The 22,650-nt window shown below is 33.1% G+C and overlaps 1 protein-coding gene across 2 annotated transcripts in view; it reads right to left on the bottom strand.

The window, feature by feature from the left end:
- LOC145259283 (glutamate receptor ionotropic, kainate 3-like) overlaps positions 1 to 22,650 on the bottom strand; it is a 510,406-nt gene that overhangs the window by 169,927 nt on the left and 317,829 nt on the right. Inside the window, exon 7 of one of the 2 annotated variants that reach the window (XM_080117149.1) lies at positions 22,117 to 22,158. The exons of the other annotated variant lie outside the window; for it this stretch is intronic. Within the exon in view, the coding sequence (XP_079973275.1) occupies positions 22,117 to 22,158 (42 nt within the window). The remainder of the gene's footprint in view (positions 1 to 22,116; positions 22,159 to 22,650) is intronic. 2 annotated transcript variants of the gene reach the window in all.

The raw sequence follows: 22,650 nt of genomic DNA, 5'->3' as shown, positions 1-22,650 counted from the left end.
AAAACTAAACATTAATCAAAAGTAACTTGTTAAGGGCACATATCGTCAAGCCGAAATATCAGCTGACGTCATATTGTAATGTAACACAGACAGAATTTGGTGAACAACATTATCATTATTATTTTATAATATTTTTCCCGAATTAGTCCACTGTGAAAATTATTCTTTGTAATATGTAATATAGCTGTGAATGTAATAAACGACGACACGACCAGAAGTGAAAATAAAAAAGCATAAATCTACGGTTCACAACGGCGGAAGGTTGGAGACACACGTGGTTTAACAATGATCGTGATTTCAATTGGTCATCCATAAAAGAAAAAATACATTTTGGTTGGACAAACATTTTTCTATTTTCTACTGCCTGATTCATTCGAAAAATGTAATATCTATTTACAGAACGGGTAGTGTGTATAATAATGAATTCGAAAAAAATAAACATCTTATATATCCAAACGAATTAAAATTGAATTGTGAACATAGAGGACAACAGGCGACATTTCTGGATTTAGATATAAAAATTGAGGGTGGGATTTTTCTTTATAAAATATTTGATAAAAGAAACGCTTTCGCCTTTAAAATAGTACGTATGCCCCATAAAGATAGCACCTGCCCTGTTTTTATGTTTTATGGAACCATTATGTCAGAGTTTTTTAGAATAGCTCGCGTTACTTTAAAACTAACAGACTTTATACCACCAGTTTCTAGTTTAGTAATAAGGATGATAAAACAAGGTGGGGATAAAAATAAAATATTTAAACAGTTAAATAAAGCATTTGTTCGTTATCCTGATGCCTTTGAATCGTTTAAGATAAACCGGACTATATTAATAAAGGAAATCCAAAACTATGCTAGCAATGTATAAAATGTATTTATAATTACATATAATAAATTTATATTAAAAAAAAAAATAAATGTATATATGTAAAAATATTTTTAACCTTTATATATCTAATTTTAAATAAGAATGTAAATATACTAAATACTAATCATAGTGGGGGTGATAAGTAGTTAAATGGATTAATCCTAATCTTATAAATTCAAGACAGATAAATTAAAAAATTAAAAAAATATATCCATTTTAAATGTGGAAATTGATGAATCGCACAGGTAAGAAATTCATTTTTATAGTATGAAAAGGTTAGTAATTGCAATTAAGAATAGGAAATTGGATCAAATGTTTGTAACATGTCTTCTTCCCAAGATTAAGGATGGTGGTGTTTGATCAACACTGCTGGGGAGCCATGATGTAATATACTGTTTTGTTTTTAAATCCCCCGAAACAGTGTTTCTTGGTAAACAACGGATGATCCCTTGAAAAATAAATTATTGGTATTATAGTAAATTCGAGAGCGAGTTGATGCAGTGATTGCAGGTGATTAAATGACTTACTGACTAGATGGTTTTCTAACGAATGATAAAAAATAATTTTTTGTATGGTTTTAAAGGTTAAAAACTTCAAAGACTATATATATATATATATATATATATATATAACTACTTAATTTACTCACATAAAGTTAATATACGAGAGTATAGATTCATGCGTAAACTTTAAGTATTTACTTCAAAAATGCTCAATACGTAGGTAGAGCTAGTTAGTAAGTTATAAAATGTATATGGCGATTAAGCTACACTGAATATTCGGCGTTTCATCCACTCTAGGATATATAAGCCTGAAGAGTCTTAGAGCGGATGAAACGCGGAATATTCAGTGTAGCTTAATCGCCATATACATTTTATAACTTACTATATATATATATATATATATATATATATATATATATATATATATATATATATATAACGTCTTTATTTTCTTTTTTTATTATGTTTTCTGTTTTCATGTTTTCTTTCCCAAATCCATCCGCCATTCCGTATCTTTACGTGGCCATTTTTTAACGAACCTCTTTCCGTTATGTGGCGCTATCACTCATATTTCCGTTTATTTTCTTCCCTTACATCGGGGTGCCTATCCCAGAATTCGCAGCTTATCAGGTCACACATGAAAATGCATTTATTAGGATAAGGCCCGATAATCTAGTTTTGCCCAACCTGTATGCATTCAAGGAACGCAAATACTTATTCCTAAAGATTACCTTGCATCAACTGTTCCCTATGTTAGAAGAAAAAATACTGGAATTGAGTTCGTGAAAATACTGATAAAATTATTTTCCACATACTTAGCGTAAATATTATGGTTGACTCATATATATATATATATATATATATATATATATATATATATATATATATATATATATATAAATATATATTTAATGTTCACATGTATTAGTATTATGGTTGACTCATATATATATATATATATATATATATATATATATATATATATATATATATCTACTTTATTTACCCACAAAAATTTAATATACGAGAGTATAGATTTATGCGTAAACTTTAAGTATTTACTTCAAAAGTGTTCAATACGTAGGTAGAGCTAGTTAGTAATTTATAAAATGTATATGGCGACTAAGCTACACTGAATATTCTGCGTTTCATCCACTCTAGAATTCGCCAGGCTTATGAGCATAAGCCTGGCGAATCCTATAGTGGATGAAACGCAGAATATTCAGTGTAGCTTAGTCGCCATATATATTTTATAAATTACTATATATATATATATATATATATATATATATATATATATATATATATATATATATATATAATGTCTGCGTGTATTAGTAAAGATTTTATAGTGATAAGAAGTACTATTGTACATTTATACACAAGAATAAGTTAAAATTCATGCTATAATTGTCCGTAAAAACTGTGGCGTAACAGAAAATTACTAGGTGATATATATTGATATATATATATATATATATATATATATATATATATATATATATATATATATATATATATCATGTATATGTATATATATATATATATAATGAATTAAAACCGAAAATACATCTAAATTGATTTTCCAACTCGAACCTCAATAATGATTGCAAGTACTCGATAACCTATCAAACATTAGAGTCGTTTTCTTAATCACCAAAATCAGAACGTTCGTAAACTTGCATGACTAAAAGAAAAAAACAAGAAACATAATTAATCTCTAAACTTATTTACTTTATTATATATATATATATATATATATATATATATATATATATATATATATATATATATATATGTATATATATATATAATAAAGTAAATAAGTTTAGGGTCGGAATGTTATGTTAGCTGTGGAATTAATGTATGAGTGCGACACTTGTGACGCAAAGAAAATAGTTTTTGTGTGACATAACAGAAACATTTCTATGAGTCGTTCTGTTTATAATTGTTTTGTTTTTTTAAACTTACAGCTATTGAATTAAAAGTGGTTTGCCATACTAATAGCTAAGTGTGCACTGAACAGATACCATAATGCTTCAAGTTAACTTCAAATTTTGATATATCTTTTAATTTAAACGCGAAATAAAACAATTGAGACGCTGAAAACGTACACAGTAAAACAATACGTTTTATTGACGCGTTCATTATTTATTTGTAATGCAATTAAAAAAAAAGGTTATTTATTTCTATTGGTAGTGTAAAAGAAAATGTATGAATGTTTTTTAAGAAAGGTGTATTAAAAAATGGAGAATAAATTATAAAAAATAAAGGCGGTGGGTAAATCGCCGTTGTAAAATGCTCTTATAGTTGTCAACGGGTTAAAGTAGATTTATTTGTACGAAAATTGCGTAAAAATAACTTAAACGTAATATGGAAATAAACGATGTAAAAAAAGGAGAAAGTATTTATAATAGTTTATTTGGATAATTTAAACGCGAGAAAAAATTGGGACACTGAAAACGTACACCGTAAAAAAATACGTTTTATTGTCACGTTGATTATTATGGGTTTATGTTTATGTACGCATGCGCAACCGGAGGTCGTAAACTGGGTGTGAGGTTACAACTCCCGTTAAAAGTTATTTGAGTTATATATATATATATATATATATATATATATATATATATATATATATATATATATATATATTATAAAACTCAAATTACCTTGTAACGATGTATGTAACCCACTTTCCGGTTTACAACATCCGGTTCCGCATCCGCGCATGACCTGCGCACTGAAATATTAACGTTATTATTTCGAAATTATTATTTAACATGGAAGGAGTGGGGTTTAAAATAAACAAAAAACAAAAGAACAATTGGGACGCTGAAATATTAACGTTATTATTTCGAAATTATTATTTAACATGAGAAGAATGAGGTTTAAAATAACTTAAACCTAATACAGAAATGAACGATGTAAAAAAAATAAGCAGAAGTATTAACAATTATTTATTTGGTTAATTTAAACGCGAAGAAAAAAGAACAATTGGGACGCTGAAATATTAACGTTATTTTTTCGAAATTATTATTTAACATGGGAAGAGTGGGATTTAAAATAAACAAAAAACAAAAGAACAATTGGGACGCTGAAATATTAATGTTATTATTTCGAAATTATTTATTTACATGAGAAGAGTGGGGTTTAAAATAATTTTAACGTAATACAGAAATGAACGATGTAAAAAAAAAAGCAGACATATCAAAATTTGAATTTAACTATAATAAGTATTATGGTATCTGTTCAGTGCACATTTACCTATAAGTATGGCCAACCACTTATAATTCAGTAACTGTAAAAAGAATTTTCAAAAATAATAAATTATAATAAACAGAACGACTCATAGAAATCTATCTATATTCTTTTTTCATTTTAATATATTCATAGAAATGTTTCTGTTGTGTCCAAAAAAACTATTTTCTTTACGTCACAAGTGTCACACTCATACATGAATTCCATAGCTAATATAACATACTGACCCAACAGATCACGGATAGTCTAGTATATATATATATATATATATATATATATATATATATATATATATATATATATATATATATATATAATTTTAAGGAAATTAGAACAAACAGTCTAAAGAGCAGAGTTCAATTTTTTAATGCACTAGTAAATGCATTAATACAATTAAAAGAAAACAGTGCTCTTTGTAATGAAGATATATAATAAGCTCAATAGGCATGGATAATCGATTTTTAATTTTAAATTATGAATCATTTTACTCAATATATATAGCTACAGAGCATATGCAAACAAATGGCAAAAGGTCTACATTCCAAATTTAAAGATGTTGTCCACTTTAGCGTTTTTCATGTAATAGCATTAAGGATTCTGCGCTACGAAACAGGTGCTATCAAGAATTGAGTATTTTAACATGATTCGTAGCCTCGTAGGAGATGTCCTTTTCTCTTCCTTGCAACCTCTATCTCACAGAAGAGATGTTGTGAGTTTGTCCCTGATGTATCGTTATTTTCATGGAAAGTGTTCGACTGAGCTTCAATCTATGGTCCCCCCTCGCCAAACTTTCACAAGAAACACTCTTCTAGCTGTAAACACTATCAATAATTCCCCCCCACTCTTTATCTGTGTCTAAACCTAAACGTAGATTCCATGAACAAAGCTTCTTCCTTAGAACTGCTCGCCTGTGGAATTGTCTTCCGTTTTCCTGCTTTCCGGCTGACTACAATATGGTTGTGTTCAAGTCTAACGTAAATAAGTTCTTGATGAGCCGTTCCATATAAGTTATCAAATTTACCGAATTTTAATTATTAATGATTACTATATTGTCCAATTTCTACTGTACACTCTGTAACCCTTATCCTTGAGTGGCCTCTTGGCCTTGATAATGTGGTGATGCCTATGTAAAAAAAAAAAGTAACACAGACAACATCTTGAAATTTGGAATATAGAGCTTTTGTCTGAGATATATATATATATATATATATATATATATATATATATATATACTAGCAGTGCAGCCCGCCTTTACTCGAGCTTTATGTACTCTTAATAACGGTATGTGCATATATATATATATATATATATATATATATATATATATATATATATATATATAGTTAGTAAGTTATAAAATATATATGGCGATTAAGCGCCATATATATTTTATAACTTACTAACTAGCTCTACCGACGTACTGAGCAATTTTGAAGTAAATACTTAAAGTTTACGCATAAATTTATACTTTCGTATATTAATTTTATGTGAGTAAATGAAGTAGTTATATATATATATATATATATATATATATATATATATATATATATATATATATATATATATATATATGTTTAAAAGTTTGACTTATGTCCAGGTAACCTACATCTTAAATTTCAGGTGGTTAGACAAAAAATTAGCGGATGAGTGTAGTAGAGTTTGCTATGGTCAACATTTGCAACTTTGACCTCTCGGCAGCCAAATTTTCGCCCCAAAACCGATTAAAAAGCTTGCTGCATGTCTGAATGGCCTTTATGTAAAATTTCAAATGTTTAAACTAAAAATTGGCGGAATAGTTGGCTAGAGATCGCAATGGTGAAATCATTCGAACTTTGACCGCTTAGCAGCCAAATTTTAGGCCAAAAATCGATTAAAAGCTGACCCTACATCTGAATAAACTTTATGTATAACTTCAAATGTTTAGATTAAAAATTGGCTGAGTAATTTGGTAGAGACTGCAGGAGTCATTTTTTAACTTTAATTTATTGTTTTGGGCTCAAATCAAATCAAAACGTTTAATACATGTCCAAGTAAGCTACATCCAAAATTTCAAGTGTTTAGTCCCAAACATGGCGGAGGAGGTTGGTAGAGTTTTCAAAGGTCAAATCGTTGAATTTTGACCCCTTGACAGACAAATGTTTGGCTGAAAACCGATTAAAAGGATTTTCCTAAATCTCGAGACCCCTTATATTAAATCTCAAGTATGTAGACTGAAAATTGACTGAGTAGTTTGGTAGGGAAATGTACACACACAAATACACACAATATATATATATATATATGTAAATGTATATATATATATATATATATATATATATATGAATAGAGATAGATAGATAGATAGATAGATAGATATAATTAGTAGGATATGTATTTTTTTTAATTCCATCTCTATAACATGTAACTGACTAACTACCTGACTGTAAAGTTAAATTTTATATTTTCAAATTAATCATAACAAATTTCACAATCGCGCTATCTCGTTGACACAAAAAAAACGATGCTATTATCGAACGTATTAAAGCGTCTGAATGTATAAATACCGCCAAGTCATACACTTTAGCCATAATTGTACCCTTATTTTGCAAAACTTTCCATATGAATTTCTATATCTAATGGTTACTGGTTTCAGATGGTATTCATGGATATGCCTTGGGCATATAAAGGACATAGTCTAACCTGAAACAAACTGTCATTAAAGGTTCCTTAATATCCATTTCGTAGATTTGCTTACAATCATTGTCATTTCATATACTTCTCAGCGAGTTGACCTACAATTACGTACTTTGTCTTCCTAATTTCTCCACGCAATTTGCTTCTATTCATAAAAGTTTCAATTAGTATTGGGACGATTAATCAGAATTGGAATTGAGAATTGTTACAAAAAAAAAACGAAATTTTGGGGGTATCGATAATGGAACCGGAAAAACGTTTTGCCTACTCTCCGGTGCCCATACGGTTCTTTTTGTTTTTGCTTTTTTTTTTTTTTTTTTTTTTTTGCGGGGGTCTTAAAACTGTGATGTGTGTATTAATTATAAAAGGATAAATATTTATTGATTTTTGCTACCAGTAATATTAAAATCCATATCTACTCCACTACACAAATTAATTTTTATGTTTGCGACATATATATATTCAAATATTATATGGGTTTTATTCGCAGTAATCCAAAATTGAAAAGAAATCTACTTTATAAATCTCACCTGTCTGTTTAAATATATGTATGTATGTATGTATGTATGTATGTATGTATGTATGTATGTATGTATGCATGTATGTATGTATGTATGTATAACGTGTAAATTTGTGTGTGTGTGTGTGTGTGTATGTGTATTGGGGTGGAGAGGGCTCCCGTAAGCCGTGGTGAAGGCAACCTTTCTAGGAGAAGCAAATCTCTGATTTAAAAAACCATAAAGCGGAAGGCCAGTACCCGCATTAAGCTGGTCTGCAGTTTAATTTGTTGCTGGCTATCTTGCTCTTGCTTGTTGCTGGATCTCAACATTTTGAACCGAGAGAGAGAGACTTAGCTGTCGTACAAAGCTAAGACTCTGTAACATCATATTTGTATAGATACTCCCTCAGACATTTGGGCTCATGGATTTTAAATGTCTGAGGGAGTGGCACTCGTCTGACAAGACGTTGCAATCATCATCATATATGCATGTATGTGTGTATGCATGTCTGTATGTATGTATGTATGTAGGTAGGTAGGTAAGTAGGTAGGTAGGTATGCATGCTTGTATGTCTGCCTAAAACTTTCGGTAGAGGCAATGGATTTTCACGAGATCGGTATCGTGTTGAAGATCGAACCTTCGGACGACAAATATAAAAAAAATTGCTAAATCATTAATTCCTTCACCCTCAACTGGGCAGTTTTCTACAAAGAGGTTCGTTTTTTTTTTGTTTTTGTTTTTTTGTTTTTTTTTTTGTTTTGTTTTTTTGCGTCGCCATTTTTTCAAGTCATCGTATCGGTCGGAATGACTTTACTAATTCCAACGATCCGAACTTCCGGTCACGTCATGGAGTAGGGGTAAGACGTCGGGTTTCTTTCACTTTCTTTTTCCGCATTCGCGTCACGGGTTCGTCACGGGTTCGAGCCTGCCTGCCTACTACCACTTTTTTTTTATTTTGCTCAAACATGCCTCCAAACACCCGAGCAACGCCGGACACTCAGGCTAGTATTTTTATAAACCAACAATTCTACAGTAAATTATATGAAAGTTTAGAAAAAATCGAAATCGGTAAATGCATCAGACTTTGGAATTTAGAATAGAATTAGCAATTGTATTATGATTGAGGTAATATTAGTTTGCGTATATTTGTTTGTTTAAACTAATTGAGATTATATTTTTCCGCCGGATTCTAATTTTGGCGTTTCAGGGGAACTATGAAACTCGACATAACAAATGAACCTAATATATAAAAGTCTATATGTTTGTTTGTCTGTTTCGATTATTTCAACCTCCATCTCTTACGAAACTAAAAGTCGCTAAGCGTCGCCAGGGCCTCGAATGATTGGATTTTTTACAGGCCATTCTTTTATGAGGCCTTTAGCTGATAAAAAATTTTTTTATGGATCAAAATTGAAAAATCTTTATACATTTTGTACATTCATCTTAGTTTATTTTTAATTTTTAATTACTTGATATGCGTGCCACATCGGTACAGTGGAAACGTCACCAGCTATGAATGTTTTGGTTTCGATTTTTGCGGATGCCACTCAAATACTTTTTTACTTTAGACATGACGTAATAATATGCACGAAATCTGGACAAATTAAAATATTATATTTAACCGTGTTTTACCCCCCGGGCAAAGCCGGATCCCCCCCCCCGCTAGTCTAATATATAAAAGGCCATATGTCTGCCTGTATGTCTCCATATTTTTAAACTATCTCTTCAAAACTAAAAAGGCCTCAAACGATTGGATTTTTATGGACCGTTAAGACCCATAAAAGAACGAACCGTATTAAATAGTTTTTAAGAAGTCAAAAATAGGTAAAAATTTTAAAAATCGTTATGCATTTTGTATATTAATCTTAGGTTATTTTAGATAAGTTCAGTTCGCGTTGACACAGTTGTAACGTTACGAGCTTTGAATTCTACAGTTTTGCTGTCGGTTTCGATTCTAGCTGATGGCACACGAAAATGTTGGGGTTTTTTGTTCACTTCTAAATCACGAATAATAATAAATAAGAAATCTAGATAAATTTAAATATATTTAAGCGTATTTTACGACCAGACAATGTCGCCCCCCCCCCGGTTCCCGCTAGTTTGTTCTAAATTATTAAAAGCGGGATTTATTTTCACCTAGCCACACTTTGGTATTAAATGCTTAACTTGTTGATTTAAATACGTTGATTTAATTCTGTGTAGTGTATTGTCTGTCTTTTTTTTTTTTTTGAGGGGGGGGGGCGACAGAGAACTCATAGAGATAACCATGATATTAATAACTCCATTTAATGTACCTTACCCACCCGACTTGTCGACTACTAAAATTCGTGTAACGGATTTGTTTCGTTCCAAGCCATGCTGGGAAAAAGATATGAAGATTGAGGCAACTCGCACTAGTTAACATCTCTGCAACACGTGATCATTAAAACTTGTTTCTTCTCCACTTCTCAACAGACAATAAAGTTATGTTTCTTATACGGTTAGCTCTTTCGCTTGCGTTTTCCCAGTCTCTTTTTTTTTTTTTTACACAGTGATCACCACTTATCAAGGCCCGGAAGCCACACAGGGATAAGGGTTATTGCAAGTACATTACGTTAATATGGAGATATTATGAAGTCTTTACTTAAGGGGGCGGTTCATTAGGAATTTGTTAACGTTGGGCTTGAACACATCCAAGTTTTAGTCCGGTGGGAAGCAGGCAGACGGAACAGAGTTCCACAGGCGTGCAGTTCTAAGAAAGAAGCTTTGTTCATGGAATCCGCGTTTTGATTTAGGCACAGATAAAGAGTGGGGGAAATTCTTCACATTGGATTCAGCTAGACGGGTGCTTTTCGTGAAAGATTGGCGAGGGGGGGGACCAGAGATTGGAGTTCAGACGAGCACCTGCCATGGAAATAACGAATTTCTCTTGAAATATATCTGTCCTATTTCTATGAATTTAATCTAATATATAAAAGTCTATATGTCTACCTGTCCGCCTCTGTTTCCATATATTCAAACTTTATCTCCTTCGAAACTAAAAACCGTATAGCGGCATTAGAGGCATAAAATTATTGGATTTTTTTTACGGTTCGTACTTTTATGGGTCTTTAGCAGGTTGAAATAGATTTTAAGGGATCCAAAATGAGTCACGATTGAAAAAAAAATCATAATATATTTTGTACATTCATCTTAGTTTATTTTTAACTTTTAATTTTTAATTAGTTCATATGCGTATCGTGTTTGTACAGTGGTAACGTCACAAGCTTTGAATGTTATAGTTTTGCTTTCGGTTTCAATTCTAGCTGAATGAACACGAATTTTTTTTCACTTTTAAAATCAGGACTATATAATAATATATACGTCATCAGGACAAATTAAACTATCATATTTAAGCGTATTTTACGCCCAGGCAAAGCCGAGTGCCCCCTCTCTCGTTAGTATTTTTTTTATTTTGGAGCAACGCTGTTAGTGGTTTCATAATTACTTTTGTTTTACTGTGGCTAGTGTAGTATCTATTGTATTGTCATTATATCATTCTCCCAGGCATTAACTCCTATTATTTTGGATAGGGTGGTAATGTTCGTTTAACATTACATTATCTTGTACGTCATTACTTCTTCCTATGGGAAGGTGCCGTAGTTCATTTATTATAATATCACAAACCCATCCTAGCAATCATATACGAGTCAAAGAAGTATATGTTTGCTAGTCTATATATTATATCCTGCTTGCATTTTCCTTAGTTAGTCGTGTAACAAACCGCGTTTGGTCGTGTGAGAAACATTAGCAACAGCAGCCGTTAAAGCGCGTATGCAAATTAGCAGGTGTGCGCAAGCTCGCATCATAAGAAAATCAAAGAAAAATACAGCACGTGGTCGAGCAAATAGAGCGATCGAACTTTTGTTTTTTTTTTACTCGTGTGCGGCGCGGGAATAAATGCACCACGTGGCGAGAAGCAGAAAGAAAAACGCGAACCGTGTGAATTTGATGTGTGGCCCCGTCGTGGCAGCGAGAGACTTTTAAGCTGATGTCGAAACGGTAACGTTTTGTTAATCCGATGGTCGGCGAAATGACCAGTAAAAAAAAAAACAACAACAACAAGCAGGCATTGTCTGGGAAGTAACGGTAATAAAAGCCTTTGGTTAAAACAGAAAATAAACCGAGTCATATTTTTGTATCTTTCTTTTTATATTTTGTTTGTTTCTTTACGGCGATGAGAGGCAGCGTGTGATTTTGAGAGGATTGAACTGTGACAACACACTTAAAAAGTAACGGCCACGTAACATGCCATATGCTACGCTTTTATATAAAACCCAAATATAATTTTTGAAAGCTAAGTTGCTTCGAAAAAGGAAAAGTTCGCGAAATTATGCTAAAAAATAGGGCTAACCTGACCAAGAAAATTAGAGTTACCTCTCTTCTTTGTAGCCTTCTTTTTGAATACATAATATATTATCATTGTTGTATCATGTTATAGAGAAAAGACTTTGTATTAATTTCGGCGTCTAGTATCTTTATCGAAGAAAGAATTCAGCGAACATTAGGGAAAACATGAGTTATGTATCGTAATTACTTAATTTTTCTTAACATTCTAAAGAAACAGAGCAAAATAGAAGAATAAAAGTGCTGAACTGAAGTAGTAAATTAAAGAGTGTGTCCTACAACATGATTCGATTATTTGTATTGAACTATGTAGCACAATATTACGTTCTAAGTATTTATTATTACTGATTCATTTATTAAATTTGGGTGTTCTATATTTAAAATACAATGAACATTATTTTAATAAAAATGTTAATGCATATTAATATTTGCTTCATACTTGTTGTTGAAATATAGTTTTTATTCCATGGAATTTCCACAAGCCCCGCTCGTTATCAGTAATTATAATCATATAATTATCGACAAAACTATTGCCTATATAGAGTATGGTCGCCAGAAAAGCGGAAGATTTGTCAGAATTAAATATATTCTTTCTACAAAAGTGGGAAATTCGTTTTTTTTTGGGGGGGGCTGTTTTTTTTTTATCCGAGTAGCCGCTACTTCAGGAACTTCTCGTTTCAAAGTTGTAACATCATTATCGATTTGATGTCTTGTAATCATTGAATACGATTCAGTAACACAGCTTGACAATTCAGAGTTTCGATTTTGTAAAGAATCATCACCTGACTTCGAAAGTCTAACAGTTTTTTTTTGTTCTGTTTTTGTTTTTTGGGGTTTTTTTTTTTTGCTGCCTCTGTCCATAATACGTGTATTGAAATAGACCAACTGAACAAGACAGACACAATACCATTTCAAACAAAACAAATGTTGAACAAAACAAAAAACAACCTCAAATCCCCCCGCTTTTTAGTGACCACATTGTATCTAAAAATTGGAAATCTAATATATAAACCGGCTATAGGTCTGTCTGCATGTCAGTCTGTCTCCATATTTTCAAACTCCATCTGCCTCGAAACTAAAAATCGCTATGGGCCTCAAGTGATTGTTGTTGTTATGTTTTTTGCTTGTTTTTTGTTTTTGTTTTTTGTTTTTTTTGACGGGCCGTTCTTTTATGGGTCTTAAGCCGGTTAAAATATTTTAAGGGATCAAAATTGAGTTAAAAGTGTCACGTCGATACAGTGGTAACGTCACCAGCTTTAAATGCCGCAGTTTCGGTTTAGATTGTAGCTGATGGCACCCAAATACAGTTTTACTTTTGAAATCACGACTGTATAATAATATATACGAAATCTGAACAAATTAAAATATTATATTTAAGCGTATTTTATGTACGACATCCACTCTAGGGCAAACTGGTTGGCCTCAACATGCATCTAAGGAAGACCAAGGTGATGTTGAACCAGCATGTTGCCAAGTCGCCAATAATTGTGGATAGAAAGACCATCGAGGAAGTTGAAAGCTATATCTACTTGGGAAAGAAAATTACGAAAGACGGAGATCTCCTCCTTGAGATAAAGAGAAGGGTAGCATTGGGATGGGCAGCTTTTGGGAAAATGAGGAATTCCATGAGAAGCCGAAAAGCAAATCTCAATAAAAGGGAAGATCTTAAATGAATATGTACTACCTGTGATGATCTACGATAGTTAAACATGGGCCCTGACAACTCGCCAAAGTGAAATCTGGGCAATAGCACAAGAGATGACGGGGAGGATAATGTGAGGCATCACTCTACAAGATAGAAAGACAAACATCTGGGTTCGCTGTCAAAACATCCAAACACAGATAAGCAGGGCACGTAGTCAGACAACATGACAATAGATGGTCCATCATGTCAACGGAGTGAACACCTTGTGAAAATAAGAGGCCAAGGGGAGACTAAGAACGAGATGGAGGGAAGACCTGATACAGCACAGGGGTCCCACATGGTGGCGAATAGCTCGGGACAAAGTTAGATGGCTAAAATCCAACCCTAGTTGATGCAAATCCGGGCGCCCTCTTCGTTAGTCTATATTAACAAGACTTGTATTCAGAGGAAACCTTTTTATGGAATTAATATGCAAAGTAAGATAACTAGTATCCGTGTTGGAAGATTTCTTTGTCTTTCAAAATATTCTTTTGCATTCGTCTTGTTTTGTGTTTTCTTATCTTGACTGTTATTTTACGACCATTGAATTGTATCCAACAGTATTTCATCCACAACATCACAGGCTCTCGCGTAAAACAATACTGTTGTAGAGGTTGGAGGTTCAATCTTTGGTGCCGGCGATACTCAAAATACAACAGTCCTAAAAATACAAATAACAAATGAAGCATGCATAGTCCCCTGTGAGTGCACAGTGAACGAGGCATAAAAAATGACTAAGTTCAGCATTTGCACCCTCCGATTTAGCCCTAAAGATCCCAGGGGATGGCAAATCCTGGTGAAAATTAACAAACGGTGCAGTTGTACGCCTTAACATATGTAAATTTGAGTTCTGCCCCATACAAAAAAAAAAGAAATGACTAATCCACTATTTGCCTCCCCTATTTAGCCCCAAGAGTATCCAAATATTTAAATTTCAGTTCAGCACTATGCAAAACTACTAAGTTTACATATACAGAAAATTTTTCACAAATATGGTAAAATAGTCCCTAAAATGGATTGTTTTAAGCCCGAAAAGTGCCCCTGGGGCACACCCAAGAGTTATCACGAAGTATAAACAAACAGAATTATATAGAAATCAGTTAGTTACAACTTTTTAAGAAGTTTTATAAAAATCCAAGGCATCATTTTTTTTTAATAAGCACAAAAGTGTCAATTTTAGCAATTTTATCCCGAAAGACACCCCTAGTGGGGCAACCGGAGTTTTCCCGGAAAATCCGTTTTGTTACTTTTTTGTACTCACATCATGTTTAATGTTTGTGCAAAATTTTAAAACATTCCAAGGCGTAGTTATTGGGAAAAGTGCAGACAGAAGAACGGACGAACGGACTAACGGATAAGGGTGAATTTACAAGTCCACCCTCCTTTTGTCGGGGGACCAATACAAATATGCTTGACATGAATGTTAAATGTTTTTCATTACATTTATTTATTATTTATGTTAAACAAGAACAGCAATAGAATGGTGCGTTACATGCTTACAAGTCATCATTTGAGTCTACAGCAATAGAATGGTGCATGTTTAAACGTGTTATATGCTTACAAGTCATCATTTGGGTCTACAGCAATAGAATGGTGCATGTTTAAACGTGTTATATGCTTACAAGTCATCATTTGAGTCTACAGCAATAGAATGGTGCATGTTTAAACGCGTTATATGCTTACAAGTCATCATTTGGGTCTACAGCAATAGAATGGTGCATGTTTAAACGCGTTATATGCTTACAAGTCATCATTTGAGTCTACAGCAATAGAATGGTGCATGTTTAAACGCGTTATATGCTTACAAGTAATCATTTGGGTCTACAGCAATAGAATGGTGCATGTTTAAACGCGTTATATGCTTACAAGTCATCATTTGGGTCTACAGCAATAGAATGGTGCATTTTTAAACGCGTTATATGCTTACAAGTAATCATTTGGGTCTACAGCAATAGAATGGTGCATGTTTAAACGCGTTATATGCTTACAAGTCATCATTTGGGTCTATAGCAATAGAATGGTGCATGTTTAAACGCGTTATATGCTTACAAGTCATCATTTGAGTCTACACAGACAGATTGAATGAATCGAACGGTTAGTGCTTTGACAGCAAAAATAAAAACACTTGCATGGGCACAGCATAGGTTAACATAGAATAATGCAAAGGATTGTGTGACAAAGTAGGAAACTGCCGTATGACATGATGCTTCAAATATAACGTCAAGGGTGTGAGTTCCATATAGAAACGTTGATTTAATTTGAATAAAAGAAAATACGCATCAAATGAGCTTGAAAGCCAAATCATAACGTAATATTAGGAAAATAAACAAATATTTTACTTGTTTGAAATTTATAACATAAATATATTTCGGAGCCAAACTCCATCCTCAGTGTGCTGTTTTCTTCCTTTTTTTTCTTTTCTTCTTTCTTCCAACATTTCAAAATACATATTTTATATTATTCAAATTAAATCAACGTTTCTATATGGAACTGACGCCCTTGATGTCATTCTCGCGTTGCCTACGCACTCTTCCAACATTTCAAAATACAACCGCTGAGATACAACGCGCGGTTCTTTACAGACAGACTTTTCTTTCTCCAATTTTACAACATGGCAAGAAAGAAGGAAAGAGAAAAAAAGAAAGAAAACAAAATACTAAGGATGGAGTTTGGCTCCGCAATATATTTCTGTTATAAATTTCAAACAAGTAAAATATTTGTTCTAATATTACGTTGAGATTTTGCTTTCAAGCGCACTTGATACGTATTTTATTTTATTCAAATTAAATCGACGTATCAATAGAGAACTCACACGTTTGACATTATTCTCGCGTTGCCTAAGCACTGTTCTAACATTTAAAAATACAACCACTGAGATACAACACGCGGCTCTTTACAACAGACTTTTCTTTCTCCAACTTTACACATGACAAGAAAGAAGAAAAGAAAAAAAGAAAGAAAACAACATACTGAGGATGGATTATAGCTCCGAAATATATTTACGTTATAAATTTCAAACAAGTAAAATATTTGTTTATTTTCCTAATATTACGTTGTCATTTGGCTTTCAAGCGCACTTGATGCGTATTTTATTTTACTTCAAATACAAGTTAATAATAATAATAATAATAATAATAACAACAACAAAAACATATGAATCATGAAAACCGAAACTGCATAAGTATACGTTAAGCCCCTGCGCCCTCGTTGTCTATCCTCGCCTGTTTAGTGTCACCATAAAATGGTGCCACACCAAATAAGCGAGGGGGTCAAAGAGGATGGAAAGATCGAGGAATAAGGACACTAACCAAACCTCCGCTGGATTAGTACGAAAAGGACCGGGATTATTGTCACCCAACTCCTAGCTAAAACTAATGGTTGACATTAACGAAAAATGATTGGTAAACGTCTATTACGATAACGCAAAATAATTTGTTAATAGTATCGAAAGTGGTGGGGAGTATGGGAAATCTGGAGAGACTTGTTGTCACCACAGGGAAAACTAAGGGTTGTTTTTAAAGAAAATTCTTTCATGATGACATTTGTGTAAACTCCTAGTGATTAATAATAATAATAATAATAATAATAATAATAATAAATATAATAATAATAATAATAATAATAATTATAATAATAATAATAATAATAATAATAATAACAATAATGTGTCGTAATAATATACAAGAAAGAAAAGTCCTGTCAAATCGTAGATTTTACTGTCACTGCTGACCACAATGAAAAGGAGAAACGGGGTAAATGCACAGAGCTAACCAGAGAGCTGAAAGGGATTTGTCTAATGAAGAAAATGAAAATAATACCTATAATAGTAAGAGCACTATGGACAATTCCGAAAATCTTTGAAAAGATAATGGGAAAATTGGAATCAGAGTAATGGCTGCAAAGATACATCAGATAACGATAATGAAAACAACTGAAATATTAAGGAAAACCCTTGAATGCGGAGATTAATAGACATGAAGCACATGCGTGAGCCAGACAAACTTCTGCAGAGGCAAGACATGAAGAAGCGTTACAGGGAACCAAGAACACTGAAGCTGCATATCTACAAGTTCTCCATCCCATCACCCATCACCTCCAATCGAAAAAAGGGGGGATATCTAATAGCCAATAAGGCTCAAAGAGAAGAAAGCGCTGACCAGATCTCCGTTGAATAAGCGCGAAAAGAACTAGAACTTTTAGGGGAGGGCTTATTACCACTCAAATTCCAGTGAAGAAAAACGGCCGCTGCCAGCAAGAAATCAATGGTGCGAGGCTATTGCGATAATGCAAATTTATTTGCTAATGTTATTAAAGGAGGTGGAGAGTGCTGGAAATCTGGGAAGACTTGTGGTCATTCAGCTTCCAGGGAACACCACAAGTTTTCAATGGGAGATCTTAGATGACCTGTGTGAAAGCTCATTGTGAGCTAATAATAATAATAATAATAATAATAATAATACCACGGGACCTTGAGGATACCGGCTATTACCTAAATTCTAGTGAAGACAAATAGACGTTGCCAGCGAGTAATCAATGGTAAGCGGCTTTGGCAATAATGCAAATTCATTTGCAAAGGTGTTCGAAAGAGGGAGATCGTAAGCGAAATCTGAGGAAACTTGATTTTCTCTAAGATTTCATGGAACACTACCGGTTTTTTCCAGTGAGTTTTCTCTGATGATGACCTTTATAAAAACATCGTAGTGACTGCAAACAAACAAACAAATAATAATAATAATAATAATAATAATAATAATAATAATAATGATAATAATAATACAGTGATGTTGATTTCCAAGGAGGTCAACTGTTTCTCAAGATTATCTGGAATTGAGCCAAGCGCATCTATGATGATTCACACAATAGAAGTTTGCTTATTCCCCACCCTAACAATCCCCACCCTCAGTTCCTGGTGGTTTCGTAGTTTCTCATTCTTTTTGCCTACTGAGTTGATTTCCTTGGACAGACTACGTCAATAATCAAGTATAACATCACCGAACTCCAGAAGTCGGTTCTGCTTGGCAGAGTAAACATTATACGCTATCTGCTTTCCATTTAATTGGCTCTTGAGTGAAAAAGAAAAACAGTATAAAAATGAAGTGCACGAAATAGTGATTCTACAATTTTTAGAGGAGTATTGATTATTTGTGTTATTTAAATTATTCCCTCTACTGTTCTCATCAATTGTATTTTGAGCGTCGTTTTCTAGTGAAAAACTCGAGGCTTTTTTACAAGGGAGCCCAATTATCAAAGCTCAAATTTGATACCATTTGATTATTTAAAAAGGCAGCTCAGCAAGAACTCGCTTAAAGGAAACCATATTGTAGTCAACTAGATATCAGGTCAGCAGAACAGAATCCCACAGGCGTGCAGTTCTATGAAAGATACTTAGTTCAGGGAATCCACATTTAGCTTAAGGCACAGGTAAAGAGTGGAGGAAATTGTTGATAGTGGTTTTAGCTAGACATGTTTTTTTTTGTGAAAGTTTGGCAATGGGATACCGTAGACTGTAGCTCAGACGAGTACATGCCATAAAAATAATGATAGAGCAGAGACAGACTGGCAACTTCTCTTTTGTGGGAAAAAAATTTTAAGAGAAGAGAAAAGGTCATCACCTACCAGGTTTCGAAGTCCGTTTGGAACTCTGGCAAGACAAGATAGGGTGCTCCTAGCTTGGCTCAATTCCAGCATGATCTTAAGAAACAGTTGAACTCCTTAGAAATCAAGTACATATTATTATTATTATTATTATTATTATTATTATTATTATTATTATTATTATTATTATTATTATTATTGGCTCACATGGAGCTTTCACACAGGTCAACAAACGATCTGATTGGAAACCTGTGGTGTTCTCTGGAAGCTGAGTGACAACAACTCTCCCCAGACGTCCAGGTCTCTCCACCTCCTTCGATAGCATTTTCAAATGAATTTGCATCATCGCAACAGCCTCTTACCATTAATTTCTCGCTGACAGTGGGCATTGGTTTATACTGGAATTTGAGTGGCACTCAGCCTCCCCAAGGTTCCAGTTCTCTTTGTGCTTGTCCAGCCAAAGTCTGGCTAGCGCTCTCTCCTCGATCTTTCAGTCCTTCTTGCCCCTTCTCGGCCCTTTGATATCACTTTTTTTTATTAGAGGGAGCGGTGATGAAACCATGGAGGGTGTAGAACTTGTAGATATGCAGCTTCGGTGTTCTTCATTCCCTGTGACGCTTATTCGTTATATTGTATTATTTTCCGCGTTCAAGGGTTTTCCTTAATATTTCCGTCGTTTTCATTATCGTTAGTCGTTGTACTTTTGCAGCTATTCCTCTGATTCCAATTTCTGACATTTTTCGGAATTGTTCCTAGTGCTCCTACTATTATCGGTACTATTTTGATTTTCTTCATCATTCAAATCCATTTTAACTTTCTGGCTAACTTTGTGCATTTGCTTCGTTTCTCCTTTTCTTTCATACTCACCCTGTGATCAGCTGGGACAGCAAAGTCTACGATTTGACAGGATTTTTCTTTCTTGTTAATTAACATTATTATTATTATTATTATTATTATTATTATTATTATTATTTCAAGCAAGATAGAGTGCTCCTAGCAGCTCCTGTCCCGGTGTGGCAAGAGTGCTCCATCCTAACAGAAAGATTCCCGCGTTCAACAAAATACACCTGAAGAAAGTCGAAGGTTACATTGATTGAAACGGTTTTGAAAATAACACTGAACATAAGCACTGTAGTCTGAAGGGTTCGAATACGGATGGTGTTTGGATGATTTTAAAGAATCAATATCTTTTAGAATAAGAAAGGAAATGGGCAAATATTAAACCACAACAAACGGGGGAATGACGACAAAATATAAAATAAATGATGCACAGCGAAAACAACAGAAAATTTTAAGTGTTTGACAGAAAAGATTAGAATCTTGGTAAACTTGTTGTCACCCAAACTTCAGAGAAGGCTACTGGTTATTATGAGTACCTATTTACAATGCCTCCCCACGGGACAGAGTTAGACACCAGGGTCGTTTTTTAACGTGGAGAAAAGGAACAAAAATAAAAATTGTATCAGTCGTGAAGGATTTCTACTCCACTGACAGAGAACAAGAAATTGAAGTGCAGCATCTGAAGAACAGATACTACACTTTGAACTTGTCGCGAGTAATTTCTGATAAGGACCTGCGGTAGAATTATTATTATTATTATTATTATTATTATTATTATTATTATTATTATTATTAATACTACTACTAGTAGTAATAATAATAATAATAATAATAATAATAATAATAATAATAATAATAATGAGTAATTAATGGAATTCGGCTGTTGTGATAACGCAAATTCATCTGCCAGGATTTTCGAAAGAGGTGGAGAAGACTGGAAATCTGGAAAAACTTATTGTTACTCAGACTCCAGATAATACAAGTTGTTCCCAAAAAGAAATCTTTGATGGTGGCCTCTGTGAATACTCCTAGTGAGTACCTTGGGGAGGCTTATTGCCATTCAAAGTCCGGTCAGCGAGAAATCAATGGTAAGCGGTTGTTGCGATAACGCAAATTCACTTGCAAATCTTACCGAAAGAGGCGGAGAGGACTGGACACCTGGGAGACTTGTTGTCAGTCAGCTTCCAGGGACCACCACAGGAGAGATCTTTGATGACCTCTGTGAAAGTTCCTTGTGAGCCAATAATAATAATAATAATAATAATAATAATAATAATATGCGATTTGGGTAGGTTTATTGCCACATATATTACAATGAAGGCCGATGATCGCTGCCAGTGAAAATCAATGGCAAGACGCTGTTGTGACGACGCAAAGTCATTGCCAAGTTTATTGAAAAAAAAACTGAATAGAACAAAAAAATGTTTAGTCTTCTCAACTCGACTGCAGGAAAAACCATCGAAAATTATCATTTATTAATGATGATTTATGTGAGAACTTCTGGTGAGTATTCATCATCATCATCATCATCATCATCATCATAATAATAATAATAATAATAATAATAATAATAATAATAATAATAATAATACACTTGAGTTTAAATAATTTTGAAAAAGTAATATGTTTAGAATAGGGAAGGATGGAGACAAACGTTGGACCACGACAAAGTAGACAGAAATTAATGACAATATATTGAATAAATGATGAACACCGAAAACAACGAAGAATTTAAGTGCTTAACAGGAAAAATGGGAATGTTAGCGAGTAAAAATATTGAAATGGGGAGAGGAATAAGCAAAGGAAATACAAAGTATTTGAATGTGTACTGACTGCGAGGCTTCCATTTCTCTTGCTGTAAAAATCTTTCTTTGCCTGTGATCGAAGCAAAAGGTATTTTAAACAAAAATTACAATGTTGTGAATAAAAAAACAAAATAGCGACGCGAGAACAACAAACATGGCGTCGTGGACTGGTAAAAAAGTTTTTTTTTTCTAGTTTTTTTTTTTATCCAAAACAAAGCATATTTTTACTAAAAATATAAGAGGTTACTTTGATAATAGACAATGCTTTTTTTTTTTACTTAGAGTCACTACATATCAAGGCCTGATGGCCACTCGAGAAAAAGAGTTAATGAATGTAAGATGGTAGTGTAGTAATCTTTGATGGTTTGAATTTGGTAGAATTTGATTTTTTATGGGGAATTCCAAAAAGAAAACATGGCGCCGTGAACTGATTGAAATGGTACATTTTTGTTCTTTTATTTACTCCAAATATGGTGTATTTCAATTAATAGAGAAGTGGCTACTTCGATTATTATTTTACAAAGCGCGGACACACGTACGGCAGTTTTATGCAAATGACAGA

Source organism: Euprymna scolopes, chromosome 34 (assembly GCF_053919585.1).
Source record: "Euprymna scolopes isolate OS-2025 chromosome 34, ASM5391958v1, whole genome shotgun sequence".
Lineage (NCBI taxonomy): Eukaryota > Metazoa > Mollusca > Cephalopoda > Sepiida > Sepiolidae > Euprymna > Euprymna scolopes.
This window is presented reverse-complemented; position numbering and strand designations above follow the sequence as displayed.